Source organism: Aulonocara sp. 'chitande type north' Nkhata Bay, linkage group LG6 (genome assembly GCF_057382095.1).
Source record: "Aulonocara sp. 'chitande type north' Nkhata Bay isolate Kocher_YH1m ecotype deep benthic linkage group LG6, A_spYH_male_GT1.1, whole genome shotgun sequence".
NCBI lineage: Eukaryota > Metazoa > Chordata > Actinopteri > Cichliformes > Cichlidae > Aulonocara > Aulonocara sp. 'chitande type north' Nkhata Bay.
The window spans coordinates 5,676,892-5,693,243 of record NC_141349.1 but is presented as its reverse complement, the minus strand read 5'-3'; the positions used below and the strand labels follow the sequence as shown (position 1 = coordinate 5,693,243).

Here is a 16,352-nt window from a genome sequence, read left to right as displayed (position 1 = left end):
GCACGAGGTTTAAACACAAAGAACTCAGGGTACACAGGGTTTAAATACACTGGGAAGTAACGAGGGGAATGAGACACAGAAGGAGGGCACAGCTGGGAGAAATCAGGACTGACGAGACAAGCAAAGCAGGACGCATTCACATAAGACACGGACCTACAAAGTATCAAACACAGACGCGAACTTGACACGGTGGAGACAGCAACTAAAAAACACAGAGACATAAACCATAAGGCAGAGGACTCTAAGAACCGAAAGACACAGAGGGAAACTCAAACATGCAGACACAGACTTACACAGAACAGAGGGGACACAGAGAAACATGAAGGGCAAGGGATCGAAACTAGAAACCATAGAATAACTCACACAAGTACAATAATACAAAAATCACAAAGAACTAAACATGCTGGGTCAGGATACCCAGGACCCTGACAGCCTCAGGACATACATCCTCTGCTGGGCCTTCTTTATGACGGAGGGAATGGTGGGCTCCCACTTGAGGTCCTGGGTGATGATGGTACCCACAAAGCAGAATGTGTCCATAGTGGTGATGAGGGTGTCAGTCAGGATGATGGGGAGGAGTCGGGATGTTTGCTTCCTGAAGTCCACAATAATCTCCACTGTCTTCTCGGCATTCAGCACCAGGTTGTTGCGGCCTCACCAGGACACCCGAGTTCAGCCTCCATCCTGTAGGCAGACTCATCCCCGTCCGAGATGAGTCTGATAACTGTGGTGTCATCTGCAAACTTAATTATCTTGACAGGCTGGTGGTTGGAGGTGCACTAGTTGGTCTACAGGGAGAAAAGCAGAGGAGAAAGAACACAGCTCTGAGGGGAGCCGGTGCTGATTGTCTGGGAATCCGGGACATTCTTCCCCAGCCTCACATGTTGCTTCCTGTCTGTCAGGAAGTCAGTGATCCACCGGCAGATGGGATCAGGCATATTCCCTCGGAGAAGGTCTGGAATGATGGTGTTGAAGGCAGAAGCATCATCTGCAGACCTGTTTGCTCTGTATGCAAACTGCAGAGGGTCCAGGAGGGGGGCCTTGAGTGTCTTGAGATAGGAGAGAACCAGGCGCTCAAAAGACTTTATGACCAGAGCCACAGGTCTGTAGTCATTTAGACCAGTGATCCTTGGCTTCTTGGGGACAGGGACTATGGTGGAGGACTTGAAGCAGGCAAGCACATGACATGTCTGCAGTGAGGATTTGAAAATGCCAGAAAACACTGGGGGCAGCTCGTTTGCACAGTGTCTGAGAGTGGCAGGAGACACACCATCTGGGCTGGGAGCTTTACGAGCATTCAGGCTCTTAAACTGTTTCCTCACAGATACAGACAGACAACCTGTTGATGGCTAACCAACCGGACATAGTAGTGGTGGACAAGCAGAGGAAGACAGCCATAGTGATAGATGAACCACATCCAAGATCTCTTTCCAGAACAGCGCAGTCCTAGGAACAGCAGCAATACTGCGTAGGACTCTCAAGCTCCCAAGCCTCTGATATATATGTGTGAGTGTGTGAACAAACAACATGCTTTGGTTAGCATCATGGATGTTATTTCAGTACAGATATTATGTGAGTATGGCCAGTAGAAAGAACAGAACAGATATCTGCTTGTCTGTCTGTATTGGCATACAGTGCTTCAACAGCACCTAGCATAGGAGAAAAATTGGAACAGTCTGTGACCAGGGTGTGATGGGTCTGCACTGTTGTCTTGTCGTTTCCTGACTTCAGATTTCTACAAATCCTGAATCGAGAGCAAGTACTAATGATGTTTTTTCTGCAAACCTATCTGGGCTTTTGAGAGTATTCAGGTCCATGTTGTTTTGACTGCATCACAGGACCAGTGCTTCAACTCCACATCTGTATTTAGATTCATCACAATACTTAATGAATCTGCATCCAGGATTACTATTTCATTTTGTTTTCTGTTCTGATTCTGGTTGTGATCCCTAGCCAGTGCATTGCTTGCAGATATATTTATATGCTCACACGCTCACCTCGCAGTTGTCTCTGAGGTTAATGGTAGGGCAACCAGGGCCCTGGATTTTAACCTGAGAACCCTGTGGCATTCACATCTGAGTTTGAGGAACCCACACAGTGTCGACCCTTGCAGATGGAGTTGCAGCCTCTGCCTGACTTAAAATACCTGGTGTGAAGACAATATGAATCACCCACTGTTTTGCACAGATGGTCCTCTCTATGTAGGAGAGGTTTGCTAACATGCACGACCAAGAACATTTCTCAGCCTGTCTCAGCAAAGCCACCTGCGGCAGCAGGAACTGCAAGGTTATAGATGGCTTTCTAACTAATGCTGAACTGCCAGTTAACCCTTCAGATATGTTGGCCCAGTAGGAGGCCAACTATTGCAGCAGACTTGGAAGACTTGACAGAGGAGATGCAAAGTAGCCTGTCCAGATGCACTAGGGGCTCAAGAAGGGTCAGGTCCAGGGGGGCCTAGGATCTCCCTTCTTCTGCAAGGTATCAACTGGGTTGTGGCAGTTGACTCACCCCCTCTTCCACTCACTCAGAGCAGTTCATGTGCCAGGGCCCTTGCATGTGGTGGCAGACATGTTGAGAGGGGGCCTGAGTCCTCGAGAGTGGAGACTCTGTCCTCAGGTAGTCACTTTGGAAGGGCAGAGGTCAGCCTTTTTTCATCCAGGGAGTTGACACACTGCCATCTATTCTTCTCCCTGCAGAAAAACAATGTTCCACTCAGGTGGGACAGAGTTCTCAGTTCCAAAGAGCCCCTTCAAGAGCAGAGGGACCCCCATTCTAACCCTGCATTCTGTCAAAGACTCTATCTGACTTCAACTTATCTCAGTTTATGGAGCTACAGTCACTTCCCACTGGTGGACCAGGAGGTAGCTCCCTGCCAGGATGCAGTATGCTCTGTCTGGGTTTTCACAGTGTATATCACATGCACTCAGACCATTAGGACAGGGGTGGCTGTAGCTCAGATGGCAGAGCAGGTCATCCACTAATTGGAATGTTGGTGGTTTAACCCCTGACTGTTTTTTTGTCTGGTAAATACTAACCCCAAGTTGCGTCACAATGCATTAATCAGAGTATGAATGTTAGCTAGAAAGCACTTAAGCACAGAAAAAGTACTTGTCTGAATCGATGAGTGAACGTGTTATATGTAACTTTAAAATACTGAACCTGGTGGTCCTCAGCTTACAGATTACAAGGACACTGAATTAGCCGGAGCACTATCAGCCGCTGCCTGCTTGTGGCACCCCCAGAAGTATGAAGTCATATGTATCCATCAAGAAACCATCATTTCTAACACTTTTAGTATTTTAGATTTAAATTATTTTATTTACATTACTTTTATCTGTCATCTGCTCAAATCATATTAATTATTGTCCAATATCATCCTCTTTAACAGGCAGTTGTCTCCAGAAGATTTGGCACAGGTTCCAGCTAACTCTACCTCCAACATTTTGAATCGTCTGATGGTCAGTTATGACCCAAGAATAAGACCTAACTTTCAAGGTAAAGTTCCAGTGTATACAACCACCTTGCAGAATTACATTTGTCTTTTCATCAAGTCAAAACACATTTCCCAAAATACATGCAAAGTCTGCACTCATGACTTTTGTTTAAAGACAGACTTTGGTTTAAATATGTTGAAATGGTCATGACACTGACATTCCTGACATAAAACACATGCATAATACATACCATAAACCTTTTCAACATTCTATTGCAGATGTGCATGGTGACATTGGTCAAATCCTATCAATCCCACCTGTTAATGATAGCTCCTCTATTGATTGTGGCACGATTGTATAAGCCTCTATTATAGTAAATTTGAATCATGCTTTTCCTTCCATATATGAAAAGTGTAGGGATTTCAAACAGTTTGTCAGTACAGACAGTGTCCCATTGTTTAATACCATATATTGATTATAAAATGATTATTAAATGGGATACCTTTAGCTAAAGGACCCCATTTTTCAAACAGGTATCATGAAAAGAAAGCTGAATTCAGACTGGACAGAATCTGGAAAGTATGTTAAATATATGATAAGTAACACATACAAATCTATCGTTATAAATCTCTTTATGAAAGTTCAGGTAAATACTTTACATTTTTTGACTCTCTTATGTCTGATAACTACCATTAGTGTGATTTATGTCTTATGATATGCCATAAAATAATCATGAATTTGAGTGAATTTTGTTTGTATATATTCTTCATTTATTTATTCACTGATATGACACATTGAGATTTAAAACTATTTTTTGAAGAGAAACGTGAGCAAGAGGGCAGCAGAGGTTACAACAGATTATAGCACCTAACAACATAACAAGTAAAAAAACAAATCCTAGCTTTCAAAATACAGGGTGGGCCATTTATATGGATACACCGTAATAACATGGGAATGGTTGGTGATATTAAAGTCCTGTTTGTGGCACATTAGTATATGTGAGGGGGCAAACTCCTCAAGATGGATGGTGACCATGGTGGCCATTTAGAAGTCGGCCATCTTGGATACAACTTTTGTTTTCTCAATAGGAACAGGGCCATGTGACACATCATAGTTATTGGTAATGTCACAAGAAAAACAATGGTGTGCTTGTTTTCAACGTAACTTTATTCTTTCATGAGTTATTTACAAGTTTCTGACCACTTATAAAATGTGTTCAATGTGCTGCCCATTGTGTTGGATTGTCAATGCAACCCTCTTCTCCCACTCTTCACACACTGATAGCAACACCGCAGGAGAAATGCCAGCACAGGCACCCAATATCCGTAGTTTCAGGTGCTGCACATCTCGTATCTTCACACCATAGACAATTGCCTTCAGATGACCCCAAAGATAAAAGTCTAAGGGAGTCAGATCGGGAGACCTTGGGGGCTTTTCAACTGGCCCACGACGACCAATCCACTTTCCAGGAAACTGTTCATCTAGGAATGCTCGGACCTGGCACCCATAATGTGGTGGTGCACCATCTTGCTGGAAAAACTCAGGGAACGTGCCGGCTTCAGTGCATAAAGAGGGAAACACATCATCATGTAGCAATTTCAAATATCCAGTGGCCTTGAGGTTTCCATTGATGAAGAATGGACCCACTATCGTTGTACCCCATATACCACACCAAACCATCACTTTTGTTGTTCCAACAGTCTTGGAGGATCCATCCAATGTGGGTTAGTATCAGACCAATAGCGGTGGTTTTGTTTGTTAACTTCACCATTTACATAAAAGTTTGTCTCATCACTGAACAAAATCTTCTGCGTGATCTGAGGGTCCTGTTCCAATTTTTGATTTACCCATTCTGCAGATTCTGTGCGCCGATCTGGGTCATCCTCGTTGAGATGCTGCAGTAGCTGGAGTTTGTAAGGGTGCCATTTGTGAGTAGCCAATATCCGCCGAAACGATGTTTGACTAATGCCACTCTCCAGTGACGTGCGGCGAGTGCTACGCTGTGGGCTCTTGCTGAATGAAGCTAGGACAGCCACTGATGTTTCTTCATTAGTGACATTTTTCTTGCGTCCACATTTTGGCAAATCCAACACTGAACCAGTTTCACGAAACTTAGCAAGCAGTTTGCTAACTGTAGCATGGGAGATGGGTGGTCTCGTAGGGTGTCTTGCATTGAAATCTGCTGCAATGACCCGGTTACTGCGTTCACCAGATATCAACACAATTTAGATTCGCTCCTCATGTGTTAACCTCTTCAACATGTCAATGGCTGTGAACAAAGAGAAACTTGTAAATAACTCATGAAAGAATAAAGTTAAGTTGAAACCAAGCACACCATTGTTTTTCTTGTGCCATTACCAATAAGTTTGATGTGTCACATGGCCCTCTTCCTATTGAAAAAACAAAAGTTGTATCGAAGATGGCCGACTTCTAAATGACCACCATGGTCACCACCAGAGATGGGCAGTAACGCGTTACTTGTAACGCGTTACTGTAATCTGATTACTTTTTTCAAGTAACGAGTAAAGTAAGGGATTACTATTGCAAAAACGGTAATTAGATTACCGTTACTTTCCCGTAGGAACGCTGCGTTACTGCGTTACTAAAACCGTGATTCTTTGCGAGAATGTCTCACAACAGTGATGTAAGCGAGTGCGCCGTTAGTGACAACAGCTGTGTGCAGATCAACAATGGATCACATATCGATTGTGGGAGAGAGTATGAGCATGCAGTGTTTAAAGCGTGGAAGTACTGACCTTACTTTGAGTTTGATTCCATAAAAAGTGACAAAAACATTAGCGTCCATCGTGCGTGGGATGAAAACTTCTTTTTACAGCGAAAAAAACCCCCCTAAACTTCCAAGCAAGCACCGAGTGCGCAACGACGTAATGGGAAATTCACAGAGAAACTCGCGGATTCTTCAACTGACCGCGGCACACCTGCACCAGGGTAAACCTCCGCCTACCGCAGTCCTGCTTTACAGGTGAAAATAGAGCAACAGGACCACTGAGTCTTTGACTTTATTTATTTTCTGCTGTGTTTTACTTGCATCTATTTGAAAGAGTGAGTGTAAACACAAAAAATATTTTATTTTATGTGCTGGAATGTGTAGAAAATAGGTTTAAATGTTAAACTAATTTATTCAAGTCAGAGAATGTTGCATATAATTAAATTTTTGCTTGATGCATAAAGTTAAAAGATTAAAACTGATAAAACAAGTTAAAAAAAGAGACTTTTCCATTTGATTACATTTTGTATGATGGATTATGTAGAAAAAGTAGAATTGGGCTGAAAGATCTATCACTTTATCACCTATTCAGGTTGTAAATCGTGTTTTTAAAAAGTAACTAAGTAACTAAGTAATTAATTACTTTTGAAAATAAGTAATCAGTAAAGTAACTGGATTACTTTTTGGGGGAAGTAATAAGTAATTAGTTACTGATTACCTTTTTCAAGTAACTTGACCAACACTGGTCACCACCCATCTTGAGGAGTTTGCCCCCTCACATATACTAATGTGCCACAAACAGGACTTTAATATCACCAACCATTCCCATGTTATTACCGTGTATCCATATAAATGGCCCACCCTGTATATTAAAAAACAAAGCAGAAAAAAAGTTGGATATGAAATTTACCATTGAACTTAAATTGTTATGATGTCCAACAGTTCTGTGAAAAAAAGTTTTACTTTAATTTATAGGAAAAAGTCAATTTTTTTCCAGTCCATTTTTTTTAAATTATTATTTTATTTTATTCATTTTTTTCTTTATCTTTTTATGTTCTGTTTTGTTGATACTTTCTATCTCCCCTGTATAATGTTTAAAAAAACCATAAAAATAAAGTATCAAAAAAAGAAAAAAGTTCAACACTTTCAACTATTCATAGTGCAAACATCTTTCAGCTTTTTCCTATAGGGGTCACCACTGCAGATCATCTTGCATTTTATCCTATCTCTGCATCTTCCTCTGTCACATCAGCCCTCTGTATGTATCCATGAGCCTCCTCTGAGGTCTCTTTCTTTTGTTCCTTCCTTCCATCCACTATCTCTTCTCTGTACATGCCCAAACCATGTCAGCCTTGTCTTGATGCATGCTCAATCAGGCAAGTAAATCCCAAAAAGTTGATTCTGTTCACATGGGCATGGATTTTTCAGTGGGAGAAACGTTTCATCACTCATCCAACTGACTTCTTCAATCTCAGCTGACTGCAGGTTTCCAACCTTATAAACAGTACATTTGCACAATGACTGAAACTACCACCACTGGCAAACAATGGGCTTTGAGGTCAGTTTCTTCATTAATATGGAAATTGTCATGACCATTGATCAAAGACCACTGATCAATGGCCATGAGTACCATTCACAGAGAGTTGGGGAATGGCTGCAATCACAGCATTGTGAGATGGTGACAGATGTACCCTTTGACCCCCTACTCGATTCAGAGATGGTGTAGCCACATTGCCACAGGTGTATAAAATCAACCACCAAACACCATTACTAGCAATAAGGAATGCATTTTCAGAGTGGGAGAAAATGAAATAGTGGCTAAAAAGAAAATCCTTGCTCGAGTGACAGCTTTCCTATCAGGCACTGTAATTCAAGCACTCACTGAAAAGGGGTGGGGGTAGGGAGAGCGAATGTCCTGTCACTACTATGAGTAAGTCTACCCTTTGAAAGCCACTACTGATAAAGACACGAGCCAGTGAAGAATGCAGGATATGACTTTAACATTAGCAGCTCTGTTCGTGCAAGCAAATCATTAAATAGGGCCAGAAAAGGAGGGAGGCTAAAGACAAGCTTTGAAAGATGGATACAGAAAAGAAGAGATGCTATCAAACTACTTATACTTAAAGTACTCTAGAATATGTGTATGCATTGCTAGCTGTTCAACAGTATTTACAGCCTGGCAATTTCTGCTCTAGTTATCTAGATATGACATTGCTCACGAGATTGTTTTACTGTTTTTTTGGCAGTAAAATATTATACTGATAATGGATAGAGTTGGGCAGGTCAGTGGGAGGAATATACATGTTTCTTGCTGAGTTGTGTCTTTTGGTAGACAGCATGTAGAAAATGTTTTTTGTGATCTGGGTGGGGTGGGCAAGACAGTGAAACATAAGCAAAGAGAAGGAAGGCTTTAGCTGTTTTATAACTAGTTTCATAACTTCCTTGATTTTCTGTTGAATAAAGTCATATGTCAATATGGCACCGTCAGTGGAGGAAGAAAAGGTTATTGTCTTTCAGTCCAATCAGCATTCTCTACACACCAACAACATCTTGACAAGTATCATCTTATGCAAATTTTATATAGATTTTTCAATCTAAATTTCATTAAATGTAAAGAAAGACTTTTACCATGAAGATGAATTTCAAAGTCTTCAAAAGAAAAATCCCAAAACACAGCTTGCTCTGTCATTTTGATGTCGCCTGTCATCATTTACACAACACTAATACAATGATTAAGGCCAACTGAACAATCACAATTCTTCTATTGATATGCATCAAAACATCCCACCTTAAAAGTTGCTTCTGAGTGAATGCATACTTACTGAAATGTAAATTTTCTGCGGAGGAGTTCACATGGTCACAAAAAACAGGCAGTTGTGTTTGCATGGATCCTCATACTAATCGTCTTATGATGATAATTTACGTCACTGGAACTCAAGCGGACCTTAGTGGAGACAGAAAGTATAATCCCTAATTTAGTCTGACAGCAGGATGATATATTGAGATGATATAATACTATAAGACTTTTGAGTCCTCATTAATACAAGCGCTATATAGTAAGGAATCACAATAATTCAGTAAGAAACAAATGCATGAACTAATTTGTCAGCATCACGGAGTCAGGATATTTCTAAATTTAGTGATGATTAAGTGAAAGAAGGCAGTCAGGGCCATTTGTTTAACATGGTCCCATCAATGTTTCTTATGGCAGTCAAAGTCTATAGAGTGATTTCTAAATAATAACATAAAACACCACAGAATTCTTGCTTCTGATGGAAAGATCAGTAGGATTATTTTTGTTGTGTTGTTTCTTCCATTAAATTTTACTTGGTTTTTTGATATTTTAGATTGAACAGTATGAGTCAAATCAAGTAAAATAGTGTGGGGTTTTTTTTTAATTAATTAATTAATTTATCTATCAATGGGACAGTGGTGACCAGAGATGGGTAATCCGATTACTTTTTTCAAGTAAGGGATTATCATTGCAAAAAAGGTAATTAGATTACTGTTACTTTCCCGTAAGCACGCTGCGTTACTGCGTTACTAAAACCGTGATTTTTTTGCGAGAGTGTCTCATGTCAATGAGGTAAGCGAGTGCAACGTTCGTGGCAACAGCTGTGTGCAGATTAAAAATGGATAATATAACAAGAGCGGGAGAGAGTATGAGTGTGCAACATTTAAAGTGTGGAAGTACTGACCTTACTTTGAGTTTGATTCCGTAAAAAGTGACAAAAACATTAGCGTCCGCTGCTCACTGCGTGGGAAGAAAACTTCTTTTTACAGCGAAAAAAAACCCTAAACTTCCAAGCAAGCACCAAATACGCTGCCACTGGAATGTGAAATTCACAGAGAAACTGCCGTATCATTCCACTGACCGCTGCGGCCTCCGCCTGCCCCACTCCTGCTATACAGGTGAAAATAGAGCAACAGGACCGCTCAGTCTTTGATTTTATTTATTTTACATGCATCTATTTGAAAGAGTGAGGGTAAACACAAAAAATGATTTTATTTTATATGCTGGAATATGCAGAAAATAGGTTTAAATGTTAAACAAATTTCTTCCAGTCAGAGAATGTTGCTTATAATGTTTGCTTGATGCATAAAGTTAAAAGATTAAAACTAATAAAACAAGTTTTAAAATGAGATATTTTTATTTGATTACATTTTATATGAAGGATTATGCAGAAAAAGTAGAATTGGGCTGAAAGATCTATTGCTTTATCACCTATTTAGGGTGTCAATCATGTTTTAAAAAGTAACTAATTACTTTTGAAAATAAGTAATCAGTAAAGTAATGGGATTATTTTTGGGGGGAGGTAATCAGTAATTAGTTACTGATTACTCTTTTCAAGTAACTTGACCAACACTGGTGGTGACAGAGTTAATGGGAGGGAGCCTTGTTCAACATACACTTAAAAACCAGCCACAGGTTGCTCTGGAATGTTTTGCTCTGTTTCTTTAGTGGAAATGGTTAATCAGAATAACAGTGAGTTACTAAAGATTTGCAGATTAGGTTTTTGCAGGGATATTATTTGTGGTCTAATAACTGATGGGCTGACATATGCCAACTAATGCAATAATACTAAAAGTGATCATTATAACACTATAGTACTAAGTACTACATATACCTCTCACGTATTACTTACTGCACAGGGAGATGGGTGTTTTCAAACACAATTTTTAGTGAAAAAGTTTATTGGTTTATAATACAAATAGTTTTATATGAGTACATTAGTATGCACAAGTGTACATGTCCATCATAATTGCTATTGTTAAGTCTGCCAATTTCATTAAATACATGTGGGTTGTGTTTTGTTTGCTTCTCCCCCTGAGAATGATAACCTAATTTTTATTTTTTAAGTTAAAGAGGTAAAAGTGTGACTGAGATTGTGCAAGAGATTAGTACAAATTGCATGAACAAATAATACACACACACACACACACACACACACACACACACACACATATATATATATATATATATATATATATATATATATATATATATATATATATATATATATATACATACATACATACATGCATACATACTAGGGCTGCACGATTAATCGTTAGAAAATCGCGATCTCGATTCATACTTATGTGCGATCTCATTTCCAAATGACAACGATTAAAAAAAAAAAAAAAAAAGACGACGACGACGATTGTACCGCATTTTGATCCGGGACGTACTCTGCATGAAAACAAGCGCTCACTCTTCCTGCTCAACAAATGACAAGGACGGAGCCTTATACCACGTGATACAGAAGCTGTGCCGTGTGATGCTAAAATTAGCAGGAAAAAACAACGGAGAGCACGTCAGGGATGACGAGAAAGTGACAGGAGAAAATCCGTCCCGGTCAACCACCCAAACATCAATAACGGGAACCTTATACAGCGCTTCCCTATACCCGTCGAACTCCCGCAGGCACAAAGAAATTACGGAGGCTATCACTTATCACCTGACCAACGATATGGCTCCCATCAACACTGTGCAAAACGAGGGATTTAGGAAAATGATCAACACCCTAGACAACACCTCAGAGTCCTCTTCTTCTTGAGGACTCTGAGGAAGAACCACCTGTCCTCAGACATCCTGGTGAACTTCTATCGTTGCACCATCGAGAGCATCCTGACCAACTGTATAACAGTCTGGTACGGGAACTGCTCTGCCTCGGACCGGAAGGCGTTGCAGAGGGTCGTGAAAACTGCCCAGCGCATCGCCGGAGCACCACTTCATGCCATAAAAGACATCTACAGGAAGCGGTGTCTGAAAAGGGCTGGGAAAATCATCAAAGACACCAGTCACCCATCACATGGACTCTTCACCCTCCTGCCCTCTGGGAGGCGCTACAGGAGCCTCCGGACTAAGACCACCAGGTACCGGAACAGCTTCTTCCCCACAGCTGTCAGACTCCTGAACTCTGCCTCCTGACATCTGACCCACGTTAACACATGGACTGGACATACACACACCCACAATGGACAACTGTACCCTCAAACACACAATAATAACATGGACTGAACCACCACTCACAACCACTAGCACTTTATATAGCCTCTGTAGGAATTATATCTCACTTATCTTAACTGCACTACTGTATAGCTCTGTGTAAATAATCATTCTGTACATTCGATAATTTTTAACCCTACAACTGTTTACAACTTGCATAGTTCCCATTTCTGTATAGCTGTATATCTCAGATTTCTGTAAAGTTATTTATTTCATATTCTGTATAGTTTTTCATATTTATATCCTGTTCATAGCCTGTACATAGCTTGTACTCACTACAGCCTGTACATACTTATAGTTATAAAATATTCACAACATACTTCATACCGTGTACATTATAACATACCATAATAGACCCATTTCTGTAATATATTTACATATCTATATTATTGCTAATATATATTGTAATATATCTATATCACTAAAGCACTTCTGGATGGATGCAAACTGCATTTCGTTGCCCTGTACCTGCAATGACAATAAAGATGAATTCTATTCTATTCTATTCTAAACGCTACACAGTGCCGTCCCGCAACTATTTTTCTATTGTTGCACTACCTGCTCTATACACGCAGTGTCGAGCAACGGTGGAGACGGAATTTCAAGCAGTACAACATTTTGCGGCAACAACAAAATGTGAGACATTTGTTGTTTTTATGTTTATTTGTTGTTTTTATGTTCAGTCTCAACTGTTACGAAGTTGATGTGCAGTTAATAAGTGCAATAAATATTTATACTGGAAAAGAAAATCGTGATCTCAATTCTAAGCCAAAAAATCGTGATTCTCATTTTATGCAAAATCGTGCAGCCCTAATACATACATATATATACACAGACACTCATGCAGTGCAGAGAAATATTATAGAGAAATTATAGGTCACTTAAGACTTTATACACAATATAACAGTTTAAATAAATCTAGAGAATTAGTGAAAATATTAAGCTGCAACCTAACAGAAAAAATGAAGGACATGCTCATAAGTCTCATAATGCTAAATGAAAAAATTTGTTCTACCACTCTCAGAAACCAGATCCCAAACAACATCTGTTTGAGATACATGTGAAAGCTTGTGTACAAGAATATTATTTTTCTATGAATTGTATGCATTTATTGGATTGGATTGAAATGGCTACATGAAGAACTGTTTACTGGAAATAGTTTTGGTGTAGTTTAGCAGTATAAAATGTCTGAATTGTCAAACTGACTTCATTTATTTTTAAATTTTCATTTTTTAATGGGTGAAGAGGTTTACAATGAAAGCTTTCATATCAATGTGAAATTCAGTTCAGTTTTATTTATTTAGCACCAAATCAAAACAGTGGCCTCAATGGGCTTTATATTATAAGGCAAAGACTTCACAATAATACTGAGGCTTTTTTTTTTTTTTTTTTAAAGTGTCACCACAATTGAGTGAAAGGGGTGTGCTTGTAGTAGAAAATAGATAAGCCCAAAGGGAAGGAGGAGGGACTGTTAGCTGACAGCTGGCTGGGTATTTATTGCTGTGCTGTGTCTTCTTATTTCAAAAAAGGCTGAATCTTATGTAAAATTCCAGTGTAGGTGTACTGCTTGGTACCAATGCAAAAGACAAAAAAATCATTTTTTAAAGTTATAAAAATGCACAGTTTTTTTGTTTTGTTTTGTGTTTACCTGTGTTTGCATGATCACATGGGGTAACTTGCTGACCAGTAAAAGCATGTTTACTAATTTATTCAGTATGCACTCCCTTCTTTTAGAATCATCTTACTTTATATTGCTTTGTGTCCTTGTGTCTATATCTCAGGTATCCCAGTTGAGTCCAGAGTGAACATCTTCATTAACAGCTTTGGGTCTATCCAGGAGACGACTATGGTAATACAGCTACAAACAATGCATATTAGATTAATGGAATTTGGCTCAAACTACTAAATGTTGGAGAGATGCAGATAAGATAAAGATGCAGATTGTATATTTTTACAAATACGCATTGCATTAATGATAGTCATTCACTGTATTCTGTTAAATGAATGAATCACCATAACTACATTAGTATTATTAATACTGAAGAATTGAGCAGACACTTGCTACATGTTACTGTTTTAGCCTGACTCAGGATACAGCTGTTTATTGGCGACATATGGAAAAAAATAGGATTGCACAAGTATGACCAGACTTAAGAAAAATAGCAGAATAAAAAAAAGAAAAGTTTCACAATATGTTTCATTTTAAATATTAGCCCTAACAAGTAGGAGTTGATGTAGTGCAAATTATTAATACAATATTTGTCTTTGCAGGACTACAGAATAAATATATTTCTTCGACAAAGATGGAATGACCCTCGTCTACAGCTTCCTACAGATTATAAGAGTGAAGCACTAACTGTTGATCCCAAAATGTTCCAGTGTTTATGGAAACCAGATCTTTTCTTTGCAAATGAAAAAAATGCAAACTTTCATGATGTCACACAAGACAATATACTGCTCTTCATCTTCAGGAATGGAGACGTCCTGATCAGCATGAGGTGTGCTTTTAAATCTGTTTTAATCAATCTATGGGACCCATAATCCATTTTTTGCCTCATTCTTTTTAAACAATGAATACCTTTTAATATTCTGAAGAAAATAACTTCTGAATGGATTGCCATGAATTGGACAATCACTGTGATTATCCTGTCATGACTTATGTTTAAGAAATCACATTTTGGTCTCTTAAAAAAAGTGAGTGATTCTCATGAGCCTCAGCCATACATATTTAGCCCTACAAAAAGTTAACATGTTAGTATGGTGCATGAAAAGGTGGCTTGTAGTGTGTAAATCAAGAGGGTGCAAACACTTAAGGGGAGCAAGAAAGCTTTGTTTCTCTTGAAAGCTCTCATGAGTACCCGTTCGTTGTACACCCAAAGTGACCTGGAACAGTGTCATAGAAGTCATTAATACATGCAGAACTAATCAGTTGTCTGGAAAATAAAGTTATAATTTTCAGAAAAGCCCACTGACCTCAGTTTGTAGCAGAGTCTGCAGACTTTAGAGACAGTTTAAAGTTTTTGTCTTTCTCTGAGGGTCATGGAGAAATTATTGATTCATAGAAGTGACTTTAATCTTGTCTTTTTTTCAGTGACTCTAAGCTGTTTTTAGAAAAAATTGGTTAACTTTTAGGTATTATATGGTGATATATCAACAAAGAAAAGGCCTATGTGCTCAGGGAGCACATAAGCCTTTTCTTTGTTGAGCTTATATGAAATGTTAGGCAGACCTAGTTTTGAATTCTGTTTTTACATTGGTTCTTAACTTGCTCTTGCTTTCATAAAGAATAAGATGTAAAAAAAATTTATGTAAAAAATCAGAACCATTTCTATTTTGAGGGATTAGAACAGTAACAGTGGCACTGTTGTAGCATTAAATAATTCACATGCATCACTATTAAGAACAGTGGTGGCAATATATGGTCTGGCATAGCCTATAAAATTGTCAAATGGTAGGTGACAAGTATTAGTAACTGACAGCTAGAGGCTTAAAATCAGAGGCATCTATCAATGTGACAGGTTTTTTGAATTTAAATTAGATCATGCAAAATATGAATATTTTATTTTTCTCACATTTGGGAAAAAGAGTGATTAGGCTTCATTGAATAGTATAGCACTACACACATGTTGTCAGTGTGCTGACAACATGTGTGTAACTGCAGGGTTATAGTATGTTTCTAATATAGGAGCACATGCTGTGGAGTATTGTCTCTGTAAATATAAATCACAGATGACAGGTCAGGGGGGAGATATCTTCACCCCCACCCGGGATTGAGTACAAAGCCCCAAGTGTGATGGAAGAAGGATCGTTGAGTGCGAGAGGAGCTCGCTACTGTAGCCGGTTACCAAGATTATGTGAGGTGCCCTCTGAAGGTCTACTAGATGATGTAAATGCAGCACTACTGACTATACCTACCGCCGCCATTACAGAGACTAACAAGTTGATCTACACTACGGCAGCAGTAATCAGTGAGATGCTTGGCTACAAGTTGAGCAGCCACAAGGAGCAGTACCCTCCATGGAGAAGATGACTAGAGGCTAAGATCAAGGTAGCATGGAGGGAAGTAAGCCAACTATCGGAGCTGCACAAATGGGCAGTGAAGAAGGTGCTTAAGAAGTACAGCAAGCTGTCCATATCTGAGGCCTTGGAAACTGTCAAGCAAAGACTCACAGCCTTG

At 39.3% G+C, this 16,352-nt stretch overlaps 1 protein-coding gene across 2 annotated transcripts in view; it reads left to right on the top strand.

Moving 5' to 3' along the window:
• Positions 1-16,352, top strand: part of LOC147327119 (glycine receptor subunit beta-like) — a 68,751-nt gene that overhangs the window by 19,519 nt on the left and 32,880 nt on the right. For both annotated transcript variants that reach the window (XM_086294750.1, XM_086294752.1), the window contains exons 3-5: positions 3,389-3,495; positions 13,957-14,024; positions 14,447-14,673. In XM_086294750.1, the coding sequence (XP_086150876.1) occupies positions 3,389-3,495; positions 13,957-14,024; positions 14,447-14,673 (402 nt within the window). The remainder of the gene's footprint in view (positions 1-3,388; positions 3,496-13,956; positions 14,025-14,446; positions 14,674-16,352) is intronic.